The following is a 16,801-nucleotide window of genomic DNA, read 5'->3' as shown; positions in this document are numbered from 1 at the left end:
GACTAAAATGGAAATTATTTCATGTCAGTACTGAATAAAATCTGTTTCCAAATTTAACTGGTTAAATTTTTTTATTAGTTTCACTTGGACTGGATACAGGTGCAGAACCTTTCAGTCTGTCCTGCTTAATGAGCTAAAAGTTGTGCTGATGTGGTGGAGTGCAGGAGAAGAGTGTGCTGGCTGTATTAGAGTTTATTTTCAAACTCCTGTTGGCTTAAGTAATATCTTCCATGGACTTTCTGGCATGCAGTTTTTATCTTTTAATGTTCTGTTTAGAGAGAGTCTGCTGCCTGTGGCACTCACCTCCTCATGTCAGCATGAACTGAACTGTTAGCACAGGAAAAAAGAAACTGCTCATGTGGTGCTTCAGCAGAACAGTAAAATAAACTGATGTAGATGCATCTCAAAGTGAAATTTTTCTGAGGAGCACACTGGGAAAAAGAATTCTCCCTTTATCCTCTGTAGTTAAAAAATAGCATTTGGTTCCTTGCTGCAAAACACAGATTGTCTTTGAAATGGAGACACTTGCAAATTTCATAGCAGACATAATTTAGTGTTGGTTTTGAGATCTAAAAGAACATATTAAAGTTGAAGAGTCAGAATTAAACACTTAAATATTAGGAAATGCCAGAATTTACTATGCAAATCTCCTTCCCTTCCCAATGTTCTGTGCATAACAAAAATGTCTTTAGCAACTGTGCTTGCTTTTTTTTTTTTAATTAATCCAGAGGGTGCTCATTACAAACAGAAGTTATGAATGTGACTGGGGCCAAATCAGATTTATTTAGTAATAGATCTTGTTTTGTTGCAGCATTTGGAGGAATGAACTATTGGGTAGAATGTTGTGAGGAGGGATGTGACCGTGTTCACAGGGGTCTGAGGATGAGGGAAGAGATGAGGATCTGACTCCATGTTGCAGAAGGCTGATTTATTATTTTATGATATATATTATATTAAAGCTATACTAAAAGAATGGAAGAAAGAATTTCATCAGAAGGCTGGCTAAGAATAGAAAAAGAAAGAATGATAACAAAGGTTTGTGGCTGGGACAGAGAGTCTGAGCCAGCTGACTGTGATTGGCCATTAATTAGAAACAACCAAATGAGACCAATCACAGATGCACCTGTTGCATTCCACAGCAGCAGATAATCATTGTTTACATTTTGTTCCTGAGGCCTCCCAGCTTCTCAGGAGGAAAAATCCTAAGGAAAGGATTTTTCAGAAAATATCATGGCTGCAGAGGGAGATGATGCTGAAGGTGGTTGTGTGTGACCCAGCAAGGCTGGCTGTTAGAAATCAGCTGGCTATTAGCTGATATTACTTCATCCCCTAAACTTTTGTGCCTGTCACACACAGAGGTCAGTTAAAACAGGAAGCAATATTTGCTTTATAGCCTTAATCATGTTCTTTATCCCCTCTGCACTGGAGCTGGATGTCTCCCTCCTTTCCAGCAGCAGAGAGCTCAGCAGAGCCAGCCTGCCTGCTCCTGTTCCAAGAGTGGAGCAGCAATCCCAGGGGAATCTCTGCTCCCTGACAGCCCTGGAGGGGCTGGGCAGAGCAGCCAGGTCTGCACTGAGCTGGGAGGGGGTGGCTGCAGTGGGCACAGGGAGAAACTGGCACTGCAGCACGTTCAGCTGCTGGTGGAACAGCACATGAGCATCAGGCTGCCAGTCTGAGTGCAGAGTCTACTCTCACTGGGGCTGCCAGAGCAAGGGAAGCTCTGCCAAGCTCTCCAAGCTGGTATTTTCCATGGGTTTATCACTTGGGCAGAGTTGGTCAAGAGTAGAAAGTGGGCAGTATCCAAGCTCCAGCAGAAATGTCACCCTCCTTCCACATCTCCAGTTCCTCCCTCACAATAGGGAATGCCTGGAGTATTGCAGAGAAGAAGCTTCAGGTACTTAAAAAGGCCAAAAACATTGTCTGCCTCCATTTTGTATTTCCTCCTTCACTTGTGGAAATGGCTGGATGATTTTCCCTGCAATTTACTCCGTTCTGCAGAGGTCAAATATCCAGCATTGAATTCTCTTAAGTGATTCAGTTTTTTCAAAGTATAGAAATAAATTGTTTGGTGTTCCCCAAAACTGAAGCTTCAGGATAGAGAAGTTGCAGTGCTTGTAGTCTTCTCTTAAAAATCACAAATAATCCTGATAAGTATCCTGTAATTGTACTTCCTGCTCAGTAGCATCTGTTAAAATCCTACTGTTCCTAAACTTTTGGAGCAATTTCATACAAGAATCATTCAATCACTGAGCTCCAAACTTTCCCTTCCATTTCCAAAACTGGTGGATTGGAGGAGGTGCCAATAGGTTGCAGGTCTTTAGGCTTTATATTCCACAGTTCCCAAGCTTGAGAAATAGGAATTGAGAGAAAATGTGTGAGAGAAAATACTTGTAGTAAATTCTTAGAGATCAGCAAAAATGCACTGATGATATTATTTCTGTATGCAGTTGCACTTGCAGTGCTTCACTATTTCCTCACCATCAGCAAGGCTCCCAGGAACTGAACTGAAAGGGATTTCTGAATTATTTCTGTAAAATGTATGCCACACCATGGAATGTCTTTTCTGTTGTGCACAGTTTGCCTCTGGAAGTCACATTTATCTCTGGCCAGGTGAAACATAAACAATGCTGTGATGTGCAATGTGAAAACTTCTGATGTTCCTTGCATTTCAATGGACTCCTTTAATTTCTGTCCACAGGTAAAAGTAGAGAACCTAAAGGAAGTCCAGCTTCAATGGAGAACAACAGGGACGAGGTAGGAATAAAAATGCTTTTGAATTCCAGTTGCATGGCTAGGGCACAGTGGCTGAGTTCAGTCTGTTGTTTTTGCAATAAATACTTCAATAATACTGTCAGAAGCACCATTCATGTCATCCCCCTTCACCCTGCTACTCAGATAACAGTTGTTCTTTAGCAAATATGCTTCCTTGTTGAAAAAAATAAAAATGGGCACACTGGATCTATGCTAAACTGAGCAGAAGTTTTTCATGTGGTGTTTTATTTCTGTCTGTTCTCCTATTGGAGACATTCTGGTTGATAAGATCCTAACATTGCAGAGAAAACACAAGTGCCAGTGTCAGTTTGCCTTTACTGCTGTAAATTCAGGTATTTTCAACTGCCCAGCCCTAGTTGTGATCTGAGTGCAAAAACAATTGAAAAAATCAGTTTTGCTCTGAGGGCAGCCAGTGCTTTCTGGCACATGAGGCACACACCAGGAGTCTGTTGTGCTGCAGTCTGTGGCTGCAGGCTGCCGCTCCTGAGTGCCAGAGCCCTCTGCAAGGGTGTGTTGGACATGGGTTGGTTTCTTCACACAGCAAGAAGAGCATTCCCAAACCTGTGTGAGCTGCTGACTTCTGGCCTGAAACTCCTGAGATTCAATTGAACTGAACTGGCATGACTGTTGAAATTGTCACTTGTACTTACTGCTTTTCCTTATTTTAAAATTATTTAAAAATAAAAATGATATTTAAATTATTTTAAAATAAATAAATTAAAATAATTTAAAAATTATTTTTTGTAAGGGCACTGGTGGGTTCTGACTTGTTTCTAGTTAATGCAAGAAACTGGTTTTTGACAGTTCCTATGGCTATAAATGTGTTGACTTTTACATTTTTTTCTTGTTTCTAGGGAAGTAGTTCTTCTGAAAGAACCAAATCCTTAGGATCATCCCGTTCCAAAAGGTTGGTTTGGAAAATAAAAACAATCAATTTTTGGCTGTGGGAAGCTATAGAAAAGTGGGTGCACTGTTTAAAATCAATGAAGTTATGGAGTGCTGGTAAAACAAATGCCTCATAGTACACTTAAAATTCAAACAATTTCTCAGGATGAAAGGTTAAGATACTAAAGCTTGATTATTATTTACAAAGACAAGATTATTCCATATCTTCAGGACAAAGGAGTTTATACAAGAGTTCCTTCAGTCTTGCTGTTTGTGCATGTAGGATTCTTCCCATAATGTAATTTGGGTCATACAGAAAAATGTTTTATGTGCTCCACTACTGGGAGAGTGCAGCATCAGACTGTGCTGCTGAGTTGTCCTGTGCTGAAACTGCCCTTTGCTGTGTCCCTGCTTTTCCTTTTTCCTTCTTTGATCTAAAAAGTATGGAGTGAATTGTTTGCCAACTACTTGAACCTAAGGAAACAAATTATTTGTGTCCCAAGTAAGAGCAGACTTAGTCCAGTCAAATTCCTCATCTGCTCTCAGCTGCTGCTCACTCAAATTCTGTTCTCTGATTTTTATTAAATCCAGTGAGCAGTGCAGGGAGTGGAGCTTCCAGCAGCTGCCTTAGTGCTGCTCTTTAGAAGTCTGTATCTCTTTTCTCTCCCCTTTCTATCAAAGTTGCTTTATTTTACCATGTCTGCTGGAATTGATATTCTTCAGTCTCCTTTTTATATTTGTCTTGATGCCATATTTGCAAGTGATTTTATATTTGGCTTTAGTTTCTCCTCATCTTTGGAATCCAGTGTCCTGCTGAATTCTTTTTTATTTATATACTTCTTTAGTCCTGTGTTTTGCTTCCTGTCTTATCACTAAAGGGATTTTCACTCATCCATTTACCACACTGTACCTTGTATTGACAAAACCAGTGTCCTGCAGTAGTTCATGCATTGTCTTCAGACTACTGAAAAATTTCCCCCATATTTTGTATTATTTTCTCTCCATCCTAACATAGTAAATTCATCAGTTTAAATTGTTTTGTGGAATTCTGTCAGTTGATCCTTTTGTTCAGTAGTCAGCTTTTTCATTTCTTTCTGCATTTCCTTCATTATCTTGCAAGCATCTCTTCTGCCAAGATGCTCTTTGTAATTTGCTGATATCTGTGTGTTTTCTTTGTGCTGCCTGTTAAACCTAGAGTGATGGATAAAATTAATGAGCAGAGATTCACCTCTGTTTCATTTAGACTTCTTTCCTGGAATTGTGACTTTCTTAAAAATACATCACACCTAGATTTTACAACAAAAAGATTTTATTAGTATATACTTTTATTTCATGTGGGAGGGGAGAAATCATGTTCCAAACCAGAAAATTATCCTAAAATTGTATAGCAATAACTTGGAGCATTCCAGCTCATAATATCTTTAATTAATTTAAAAATAACTTAGTTTTCACAGTTCATATGGTGTTTTGCCTGCAAAGCTTACCTGAATTGCAGTTTGTACTGTTTGTCAGAGAATGTTTTTTTTTTTTCTGTCTATGCAGGAAACCCACAGTTGTAACAAAATATGTTGGGTCAGATGATGAACAAATTGCAGATGAAACTGTAAATGAAGATATTTCAAATGAGAACTCAGAGAATGATGTAGATATGCAAAGCTTGCCTAAAGGTAGGTCATGTCTTTTTTTTTCTTGTTTCTGGCTTCTGAATTCAGCAAATTAGCCAAGATTATGATGCAGCATAAATAATTCACTAGAATGCACATGTACCAGTAAAATGCCTCTTGAAGGTCCTGTTGGTTTTCTGCCCACAAAATGAGGAACCTGAGCACTTTCAATTTGGAACCCAGCAGATTTTAATCTGTGGGGGCACAAGGATGTGCTGGTGGCTTAATTTCAGGTGCCTGCTGACATCTGTATAAAACCATCACAAAACAGGGGAAATTATTTATTCTATCCAAGCTCTGTCACTTGGAGGTCTTATTTTACTGTTTTGTCTTTGGGGTTATTAGCAATTAGATCAACAAAAGCAAAACTAACTCTGGGGGGAAAATGCCATCATTGGATCTATTTTTAAGCATATTTTTTAGAAACAGCTAATGCTGTAGGCCTGCATCCCTCTGCTCTTAGCTGCAGTGTGAGTTGGATTAATCTCCATTTTTTACCTATGAAAGTGACAGGAAAAATTGCTGCTCTTCACTGTGTGAGTAGCAGTATTGAGAGCAGTCACTCTAAAATGATTTTTTCAAAATATTAGATTATTTTGTGTGTCCTCACCACAAAACTGGGCTCTTAAATAGGAAAGAGGTGTTTTTTCCTTCACATAATTTTGATTAGTACTTTGTTTAAATGAAAAGATCAGATTTTGAATATTGTTAAAGACAAAGCAGGTTTTATTCTATTGCTTTTTGTGTATTTCATACTGAAATAAATGAAGATGAGGGAATCTGAATAGAAGGGGGCAAAGAGAGAAGAACATAGGGTTTTGAGGGATTTAAATGATGTCCTTTATTGGTAGCAGCTCCTGTCCTGCACCCCCAGCAGTGTGACAGTCCTGTCATGCACGTGCCACAGCAGAGCACAAAGAGCAGAATTTGCTCCTCAGCCCATTCATTCCTTGCCTTCTGTCCTACAGCTACAACACAGATGTAGTTTGAAATGTGTGGTGTTGGTTTTGGGTTTTTGTTTTTGGTTGTTTTTTTCTTTCTGTGAACATCTGTGCATTCAAAACTATGTTGAGTTTTAGTCAACAGATTGCACTTTTTTTTTTTTTTTGGCTTTATTAATCAGAACTTTTGCACTTCACTTGGATGTGTAATGGTTTCCAATTTCTGAATAAAATTATTCTAGGTACAGTGGTTGTACAGCCTGAGCCAGTGCTGAATGAAGACAAAGATGATTTTAAAGGGCCTGAATTTAGAAGCAGAAATACCGTTAAAATGAAACCTGAAGCTCCCAAAAAGCGTGGAGGTAAATACAATTTAAAACATCTGTTGAAAAGGGTTTGAATTGTTGCTTATGACCACATTTGGTGCATCTAAAAATTGTCCATATTTGTGATAAATTATCCTAAAAATACCTCCACTCTTCTGGCTTTTTGTTCATTAAGGATTTTAGCTGGTAGAAATTAGCCTCCATTGCTGCCCCTGCAATGCAGCAGTGAAAGCTAAGATTAGTTCCCATTAAACTCCTGATTTTCAATAGGTATAGGATGCTTCATTAGGTGCAGTTGCTTGGTTGCCATCAGGTGTTACAGGTATTTCTTTTTTAAAGGAATTGAACACCATTGATACAGGAATATTCACTGACTGACCAGGAAAGCAGCCATGTTTGAGCAGGGACATGTATGGGCAGATAATCCATCAGTGAGCTAACAAAAATCCTAAACCCTCAAACAATACAAAGACTTCTTTCTTTTGCCTTGAAATTGTGGGAAATTCCCTACCAGTGGGTCCTTCTAAGGATTACCTTTGAAAAGCTGCTATGTCAGCTGGTTTTCCATAGCTGCTGCTAAAAGTGAGAAGTTAGGGAGATTACAATACTAACAGAAATTAATTTCTCTCTTTTTTTTCCCCAAAAGCAAAGGGGAGGAGGGAGGATTATGTATAACATAGCCAATAAGAAGGTGGATATTATTGTTAACCCTTCTGCAATATTTTAGCTCATACACCTCCAGCAGCAGCCAGGGCATTCATACAAAAAGCTCTTGCACACACTCTTCATCCTCCCCATCCTCATTGTATCATTTAGATCCTTGCTCTCCTTTAAAGTAATTTATGGAGTGCTGTTTCTGTGGGTGAAGGGGAGGGAAATGTGACTGTGGAAATGTGCTTGTGCTTACACCTGGCCTCGTGTGGTGTCAGTGACTTCTGGAGCATTGATGTTTTCTCTGAACTACACCTTCAGAAGTCAGTTCTGTTTTATCCATGCGAGATGTCCTGTTCATATAAGAATGCTTTTTCCATTTGTGCTTCAAACAATTCCACATATGGTCCAGCAGAACTCTTAGGGGCACAGTGTTGATAAGACACTTGTGCTTGATCTTTGTGGCCTGTGTCTGTATCCCCAGGACAGTTTGTGTCACCTGCCCTTCCAGCTGTTTTAATCTCCATCCCTAAGGAATTTGCAGGCCCTCCTTTGTGTGTCTGGACTGGTTACTCATGTACTATTTTAAATATTTGCATTTCTAGTAGGAATTATATATCCTGTGTGTTTTAGAAACAGGGTAGAAGCAGAACTGTGGCCTTTCTAGCATGCAAATGCTCTTACCTAAGTCTGTAAGAGGCATTGTGTCATTATTTTCAAGTGTTGTGTCTGTAGTGTGGTTGTGGTTGTATTTTTGCTAATAAAGTCTGTTAGGAATATTCTACTAGTTTAGGAATATTCCAAGTAGTTTATCAGTAGTAATGACTTAGTGGTAGATTCATTTCTTTGGGTCATCATAATTTGAAGTAGTAACATGATTTACGAAGGTTTACCTCATAAATTCTCTGTTTTCCTGGTCCAGCTTGCAGGTTTGAGGGAGGAGGCTGTAGTGCATCCCTTGGTTGTGGAAAAGAGGGAAGAGGTTCAGGGCTTGGCAGGGAATGTCATGTTCTCCCTGGGTTGGCTGGGCCCCTCAGTGATTCCTGCTGCAGGTTAAGGACTGTGCTGTGTGTCAGCCTTGGATTCTGTGCTGCACAATGTGGGATTCTTTCCCATGGATGGGTTCATCCATGGTCACAGCAGTGTTTAAAAGTGGGATTTGAGCTGGTTTGGAGCTCCTGAGAGGGGCTTGCAGGTCCACAGGGTCTGCAGGATGTGCAGTCAGGAATGGCTGGAGGGTGCAAGCACATCCTGTACCCAGAATTTCCCTGAGTTAGGAGCAGGATCAGCTGTTTCACTGCCCCTGAGCCATCTGAGGTTGTGCTTCAGCAGCAGATTGCTGGGAGCTTGTACTGTGTCTTGAGAATGTTCCTGCAGTTCCTTAACATGCTGGGATTGCAGCTTGGTTCTGATTCTGAGATAGTGATTATTTAATTAAAAAAAGAAAAAATACAGAGTCTGTACTCAGATTGTAATCATTAAATTCAACTGTTTGGGGTAATTTCCTTATTAATTTAATCACTGAGCATGACAGCAAAGGACAAGTCACAGTTGAGTGATCTCTTATCAAACCTGTATCTGCTTGATCCAAATTGGCCTTTGGGAAGTGCAGAACTTTCACCAGTGATTTTCCTTTTTCTGCTGTTGAAAACAAAAAAAATCTTTGAGTATTAATTGAGAGTCTGGCATGGAGTGAGCCTGCCAGGCCCAAGTTCACCCCTTCTGAAGTGAAATGAGGGGTTGGTATTAAAAAAAAGCTTGTTTGACCACATGTAGATGCAGCAGCAGAGTGGTGCACACACCATGGGAGCAATCAGCAACATGGGGAGAACATGTGGATTATTGCAAAAGTGTAGTTTCAGAAAAACCCAAAACCACTGTCAGGAAGGGAACAAAATGTGAGAAAAGGTTTTTCAGTCACTATTACTGGGATTCCTTGCATTTTGCATGAGAGTTTTCTGTGTTTTTCTTTGAGAAGCTAAAACTGTTTGTGAAAGAAATGTCATAATATGAGCATGAATTGCAGTGGTACTTGTTGAACTGAGATTAAATGGGGAAGGTTGTCCAGAATATCAGAGCTGCTCTGGAGGAACTTTGGTGATTACTCCAATTTAGGTGTGTTTTCATGAGGTGACCACTTAACCCAACTTAAACCTCTCAGAGGGAAAGAATTGTGCCTTGAGACCAAGTGCAGCATAGAAATCGGGAAAATTCAGTCTTAAAATGGCAAATGGTTACAGAAAGATTTCTCTGGTGCTGGGTGGTGCAGAAACAAAGGCCTGTAAAAAACCTGACAGGCCAGAATATTGCAAGAAAATGCAATAGGTATATACAGATTACTTAAATGGGAATAGAAACAATTAATATGTTGTTTGTAATCCTCTCCATAGAAGAGGGTCTCCATGGAATTGTGAGCTGTACAGCTTGTGGGCAGCAGGTGAACCATTTTCAAAAGGATTCAATCTATAGACACCCTACACTCAAAGTGCTTATTTGTAAGGTATGTGGTAAACAGTTCTGTTTATTTTTGTTTCAAAATGTCATATTAGTTGGTTTGGGTGGGATTTTTGTGGGAGTAACTCCTGTTCATTAGTTGACAAAGTTTTCAGTCATTAGCTGTTACAATTAAGGAAATTAAAAGGAGGGAAAAAAAGCAAATATACCTATGACTTCATTTTCCTTTTTTCTTACATTCCAATTAAACTGGTGGTGGTTTCTTTGTTATTTACTTCTATAGCTTTAAGGGTATAATCTTAGTGAATTTTTAATGTAAAACGATCTGTCTGAAATTTCTGCCTACTCATAATGTATTTTAAGAACAGATTCAAGTCTGCATCTCCTGCTAAAGCATTCCATGTAAAACAGCACTGAAATAAGGAGCAGAAAAGCAGCTTCAAAGCCATCTCTATTTCTGCCATCTTCAGTACTAGTTTAAGTTATGGCAGCTTTGCAGTGATGGTTTAGTCCATAATCTGAGTCTTCAGCTGTGTGGCTTCCTGGTGGCTCCACACAGGCCTGAGCTGGCAGCAGAGGGAAGAGGTGGGACAGGGCAGGAAGGAAATGTCCCTGCCTCCTGCTGTGGAGACCTCTGCTAACTTCCAGAGAGCTCCAGAGATCTCTCTTGCGTATTTCTCTAGTGGTGGTGATGTTATAATTATAAGATATTGCTAAAGATAGATACACAGTTCTATGTTATAATGTACATGGAGCATTTCCCTGCTCTTCCTCCTCTTCTTCCTCCCCAGTTCCTCATTAGTGTCACAGACCCACCCATGCCCATCTAGGCTGGTCCTGCTCTGCATTCTGGCTTGTTTCTTTAACAAAATGTGCTTTACAAAAATCAGCTCACAAGGTGACCTTTTCCCATCTCCATTGGATCCCAGCTTGTGTTCCTGCAGTGTCACCAGTGACCTGGGTCATTTTTATAACCTGATCAACAGCAGTTCTTGATTGAGAGCTCTGCTACCTGAATTACATCAGGGGTTGTTCCCCTTGATTTTCTCTGGTTTTACTGAATTGAGCATGGCCTTATGTGAATGTGAGAGGGGGGAATGGAAGCCCCTCATCTCCAACTCTTCCATTATTTCTGTGCCTAGTTCTGCCCTAATTTTTCTCCTACTTAGATAAAAGTCCCAGACCTGAGAAACTGTTTTCCTTTGACTGTGAATGTTCTATCAAGTGTCTAAACACCAGATTTTACTGGGGTTTTATGTTGATTTTGGTTGTTTGGATAGTTTAGTTGAACAAATGTGCAAGTCTGTTCCAGATAATGGGGCATCACCATTGTCAATTCAGGTGATGAGGCCTCTTCTGCATTCTGGATTGTATTAATGCCTGTTTAAAGTAGAGCTACAGGTCTGGGAGAGCATTCTTCAGTAACAACTGGGAAAAAAATGACACCAAACCTTCAAAATTTGGTGTCAGCAATTCAGCAGCTGAAGCCATCAGTACTCCTAGCTGAGTCATTGGTATTTTTTTATTACCATTACCAGATTTTCAAGTGAAGATGCTTTGTTTGCACCTAGAAATGGAATTATTGGATGTCAACATCATGATAAATGCTGAAGACTTTTTAATCTAAAGCCTTATGGCATCACATGGTAGCATAAGGAGCATCCAGCTGAAAATTGTAATTTATGTGGGATTAATTGTGTCGAGGAGGATGTGGTGCTGATTTACCTAGAAAATAGATGGAAGAAACATTCAGACTGGAGAGAAGTATTCAACTGATGTTCTAAAATGTACAAATATGCAGTCATCAAACAAAAGCCTGTTTAATTTTCAAACAAACCTTGAGCCATCTAAATAAATCATGGTTTGGGGCCATGGAAGATGTTTTTTAGATTAAAACAAATGTAAAAGACTTAGAATACTGAGGACCTTGCAGCTGCTGTTTTTGCTGGCTTGCTTCTAATGCATGTTGAAATCTAATGAACTGCTGAAGCCCAGTTGAGATTTAATAAAGAATTCTTTGTCCTCTCTCTTTCTTTACAGACTTGCTACAAATATTACATGAGTGATGACATAAGTCGTGATTCAGATGGGATGGATGAACAGTGTAGGTAAGTGTGCAAAAACTGCAGTGTGTGCAAAATGGCAAAGTGTCCAAAAGCTGCAGTGTGTAAAAAAACTACAATGTGTGCAGAATAGGAAAGTGTACAAAAACTGAAGTTACACCCACAGCTCTACTGATTTGGGGGTCTTTTTTCTGGCTATTGTGACATTACTGACAAGTAAAGACAAGTACATAAGATCTGAATCAACAATTATTTGGCAACAAGAAATACTGAACCTCAGGATTTTTTTAACTGTTTGTTTTAGTAATGAACAGGAAAACATTTTTAAAGAAATCTAGTAACAAACTCTTGTAAGATCACATTTCTAGTTAAATAACATGCTGCCTTCCTAGCACCTTAAATGTTGGGCTAGAATCTGATATTCTAAACTTTATGAGCCAGAGAAACTCAGTTCTCCACATGCATCTCCCACTTTTGAAATATCAAAGAACTTCTCTGTCCTTAAATGAAATATCTAAATATGTAATTCAGTAAAAATTGTGCAGTCTGTGGTTTCTATGAGCTTATTGCCCACCACTTTTCAGAGTCTGTGTAATGCAGTAGTAATATATGAGTTAAGGCTAGAAAGACTGAAGCCTATTAATTTTGCTGTAAAATAAATAACAGATTTTCAGAAGAAACAGGGAAAATAAGTGTTATTTTTTTTCTTCTTTAAAGAAATCAGTGCTGAAATTCTGTTTAAAAATTACCATTTCAGCTTTATGAGCTGTTAATCTAAAACATGAATTTTCTGACTTTGCAGTTCTCCAGTGAGCTTTTCAGTAACGGTTTAGAATAATGAATATCTGTTCATCACCTGGATTTTTAAATATGTGAACTTAATGTATCACCTTGTTGGTGTGGAGACAAAACTCTTACCTTTCTCAATCTCATTGCAGGTGGTGTGCTGAAGGTGGAAATTTGATTTGCTGTGACTTTTGCCACAACGCCTTCTGTAAAAAGTGCATTTTGCGCAACCTGGGCCGAAAGGAGCTCTCGACTATCCTGGATGAAAACAACCAGTGGCATTGCTATATTTGCCATCCAGAGCCTTTGTTGGACTTGGTCACTGCTTGTGACAGTGTCTTTGAAAATTTAGAACAGTTACTTCAACAAAACAAAAAAAAGATGAAAGTTGAAAATGAAAAAAGTAAAACATATGACCACACAGTCAAGTTTTCTCCAAAGAAAAATAATGCAAATTGTAATGGGGAAGAAAAAAAATTAGATAATTCATATTCAGGTTCACTAACATATTCTTATAAAGCACTAATGGTGCCAAAAGACTTGCTTAAGAAAACAAAAAAACTGATTGAAACTACAACAAATCTGAATTCTAGCTTTGTAAGCTTTTTGAAAAATGCTGCAGAAAATGTAGAAATAAGCCCAACTGTGCAACTGTGCCAGCTGAAAGCTTTTAAATCTGTGCTGAATGACATGAAAAAAGCTCATCTGTCACTAGAAGAAGGCCTGAACTTAGAGATTCAAGCATTGAATGTTAAAATCAAAGATAAAAATACCAAAGAGAAAAAAACTGAGGTTAGATCAGAAAAAAATGAGGTGAAAAAAGATGAAGGAAAGGAACATGCGGCATTAAAAGAGGATGATGCTGCACAGACACAGAAAAAAGTCGTGTCGGAGCGGCCTGACAATGAGCCCATGGATCAAAGTGTTCCCTCAGTGGAGCAGACAGATAACAAGGCAGCCCCTGGGGAAGAGAAAAAGTCTGGCAGAAATGAAGAGCCACAGTATGAGCCCAACAGTACAGAGGCTTTAGACATGGATATCGTGTCCATCCCCTCATCCGTTCCCGAAGATATTTTTGAGACTCTGGAATCTGCTATGGAGATTCAGATGCCAGCAGATGAGCAAGACAGTGGAAACACAGCAGCAGATCATGAGGCTCCAAATTCAAATACAAAAGCGAACGCTCCTGTGAAAGATACCAAAGGTGGTACCAAGCTAAAATCCTCGGCTAAAGGAACAAAAGAACTGATTGTAAAATTGACTCCCGTTTCCCTTTCAGAGTCCACAGTTAAATCTGATGATCAAGACAACAGCCTAGAAAAGGACAGTAAAGATGCTGATGCATCTAAAGACATTGATGAATCTAAAGATGTTGATGCATCTCAATCTGGGGCAGCAAACTCTGATAGTGGAAAACAAAACCACAGTGCTGGCAGCGAGCCCTCCACGGAGAACGACGCCGTGCCCGTGGAGGACTCGGATCTCCGGAGGTCACCCCGTGTCAAAACCACCCCCCTGAGGCGCCCCACGGACATCAGCCCCCTGACATCCAACTCAGAAGAGGACAGCAACGACACGAGCAATGAGAAACAGAAGAGAAAAGCATCCAAGCAACCCAGGAGGAAAAGCGATAAAAGAAACACTTCTGACAGCGCTGCTGATGGTCCCGGTCCTAACAAACTTTCCAAATCCAAAAAGCCATATGACTTAGATCACAGCTCGGACTCTGATGAGGTGCCAGCTGTCCTTAAAGAAGCAGGGATGATGAGTCGCAGCTCCTCAGACAGTGAGAGCAACAGTGAAGCACCAGCAAAGAATCAAAAAACTTCAGATTTACAGAAGAGTCAACCAGTAAAGGATGAAAATGGGAAAAGAAAAAGGAAGAGTTCCAGTTCCGGTTCAGATTTAGATGCTAAAAGAGGCAAATCAACTAAAAATGCTGCTGCTGCTAAAAAGAAACGACAAAACTACTCTGATTCTTCAAACTATGATTCTGAGTTGGAAAAAGAGATACAAATGTTGAGTAAAATTGAGGCTGCAAAGAAATCGAAAAAATTCTCAAGAAAAGATGATAGTTATGATTCCTCTGAAGAAGAGCAGGGAAAAAAAGTAAGCAGTAAGAGGAAGGTAAATCTGAAGAAGAAGAGAAGTAAATCTTCTGAAGAAGATGATGATGGTGAGAAGTCTTCTGCAGAGAAGGAAATAAATCACTCTTCTAAAGATAAAAAGACGGGTAAGAGGTCAGCTGCTAAGGACAAGCTAAGCAGAGACTCAAAAGAGAAATCTGCAAAGGGAAAACGTGATGAGTCGTCCGATGCTGAGAAGTCTTCACTGGAAAAAGAGGAGAGTCCTGAAGTTAAGAAAAAGAAGGATTTGAAAAAGAAAAAGGCACAGGATGATTCTTCTTCTGAGAGTACTGAGAAATCGGCAAAGAAAGAGCACAAGTTGGAGTCTTCAAAAGACAGACTGAAGAACAAAAAAGGATCAGAAAGCAAAGCAAAGAAATCTGAAAAATTAAAAAAGAAGGGTTTCAAGAAAGATCAAGATGATTCCTCTTCTGATCTTGATAAGTCATCTGCAGAGAAAGGAAGTAGCAATTCCTCTGAAAACGACAAAATTAAAAAGGAACCTGTGTTTATAGAAAAGAGAAAATTGAGAGAGAGAGTAGCTAAAAGAGTACACATTGATTTATCCTCTGATACTGAGAAATCTCCCCAGAAAGAGGAGAGTTCTGATGATGATGCCATGCCGCGTAAAAAACGAACTGACATGAAAGAAAAGAGGAAAATAAGCCACAAAAAGAAGATTTCCAAGAAAGAACAGAATGACTCATCCTCTTCTGATGAGGAGTCTTACGAAGACACTAAGAAAAAGGTTAAAAGAGGATCAGTAAAAGAAAATAAAAAGAGCAACTTAAAAAAGAAAGTGGCAAAAAAGAAGGCGGTTGTCACTTCCTCTTCCCCGTCTGATAAGGAGGAAAACGATGATCAGAATTCCACGGGCGACGGAAGCAGTGACGAGCAGAAGATCAGGCCCGTGACTGAAAGCTTGATGCTGTCTGCTGATGCAGGATTCTGTCAGTCATCAGGTGTGCCAGAGTTGTTCATTTGGGTGGCATTTAATAATCTAGAAGCAAAAAACCCTCATCAGTTGGTAATTATGCATTTAAGTGTTTGCAACCTGGAGGATTTTCTGATAAGGATTTGGAAGCACCTGTTGTGACGTTCCCTTCCAGCCAAACTATCCTGTGGCTGTGAGATTGCACAATTTCAGTTTGTGCAGCTTGTGCCTTGAGGAAAAAAATGATGTCACTGTAAATGGAGGTGCTTTGGAAGCTCCAGGCAGTATTTACAAGAGGTACTGCCTTGCAGTCCAGCTTTCCAAAGCCTGCCCCTTGCCTCACCTGCCCAGGGATTGTGTAGCAGAAGCTGGTTGGAAGGAGTAGATAATGTGAACTCACATTTATCACCTCCTGTCTGTGCACTGGAGGTGATGCTGGAGACCTGTGGCATTGTAATATACATTTAAAAATCAAGTAAATTATTTTTATGCCTCATAAGAGCCATGCAGGCTTAGAACAGCTACTTAGAAATCTGCCATTGTTTTCATATGTTGTGTCTCTGTGCAGATAATATTGGGACTTGCAGGGCTGCCTTATCAATGTTTTCCCCAGTGATGTCACAGCTGGGGGAGATTGCAGATAATTCATGGCTTGCATAGTATCTAATTCTATTTTTGCATGTGGTCACTGCCACAGCCATTAAAACTCTCCTACAGACAGATAATTGATGGCACTCAGTGACAGTTTTCAGCACCACAGTTTTCACCATCAGTGAAAAATGCCTTAAAAACAGAGTTGTTCATGTACAGTTCATGGACTTGGCATTGAAATGGCCCAAGAGGAGAAAGGTGGTTTTAATTTATCAGAAGGTGTCTGAGGCATTGGGAGCTGTTTCATTTGCCGGTCACAGTGGCAAGATTGGGTCATTATTGGAGAGATGGATAACAGGGTACAAACTGAACAAGGTTGTGGTGTGGCATCATTGACAGGAGAGTTAGACTGAGAGAGAAGAGGCTTGGTTTAGACTGCAGACAGAATGCTAAAAATGGGGTGTATGAGCTTCTGTCTGCAAATCACCTCAGGGACAGTTTTAGGGGGGCTGAGCTGGATGTGTGCCCAAAGGATGAGAGGCAGTGGATACAGCATTTATCAAGGCAAACTGATAGAGATACTGGAGTGTTCTTACCCTGAGCAGGGT

At 39.8% G+C, this 16,801-nt stretch overlaps 1 protein-coding gene across 2 annotated transcripts in view; it reads left to right on the top strand.

The window, feature by feature from the left end:
• The window catches only part of ATRX (ATRX chromatin remodeler), a 67,923-nt gene that overhangs the window by 11,618 nt on the left and 39,504 nt on the right, over positions 1–16,801 (top strand). The window contains exons 3-9 of one of the 2 annotated variants that reach the window (XM_054289932.1): positions 2,699–2,754; positions 3,627–3,679; positions 5,200–5,324; positions 6,505–6,624; positions 9,630–9,739; positions 11,734–11,801; positions 12,695–15,630. In XM_054289932.1, coding sequence (XP_054145907.1) covers positions 2,699–2,754; positions 3,627–3,679; positions 5,200–5,324; positions 6,505–6,624; positions 9,630–9,739; positions 11,734–11,801; positions 12,695–15,630 — 3,468 coding nt within the window. The remainder of the gene's footprint in view (positions 1–2,698; positions 2,755–3,626; positions 3,680–5,199; positions 5,325–6,504; positions 6,625–9,629; positions 9,740–11,733; positions 11,802–12,694; positions 15,631–16,801) is intronic. The other variant, XM_054289933.1, reaches the window with a different exon arrangement.

This window comes from Melozone crissalis, unplaced genomic scaffold (assembly GCF_028551555.1).
Source record: "Melozone crissalis strain CALT ecotype California unplaced genomic scaffold, PUWL_Pcris_2 ptg000068l_1, whole genome shotgun sequence".
Lineage (NCBI taxonomy): Eukaryota > Metazoa > Chordata > Aves > Passeriformes > Passerellidae > Melozone > Melozone crissalis.
The sequence above is the reverse complement of the archived record's forward strand: the minus strand, read 5'-3'. Positions and strand labels throughout refer to the sequence as shown.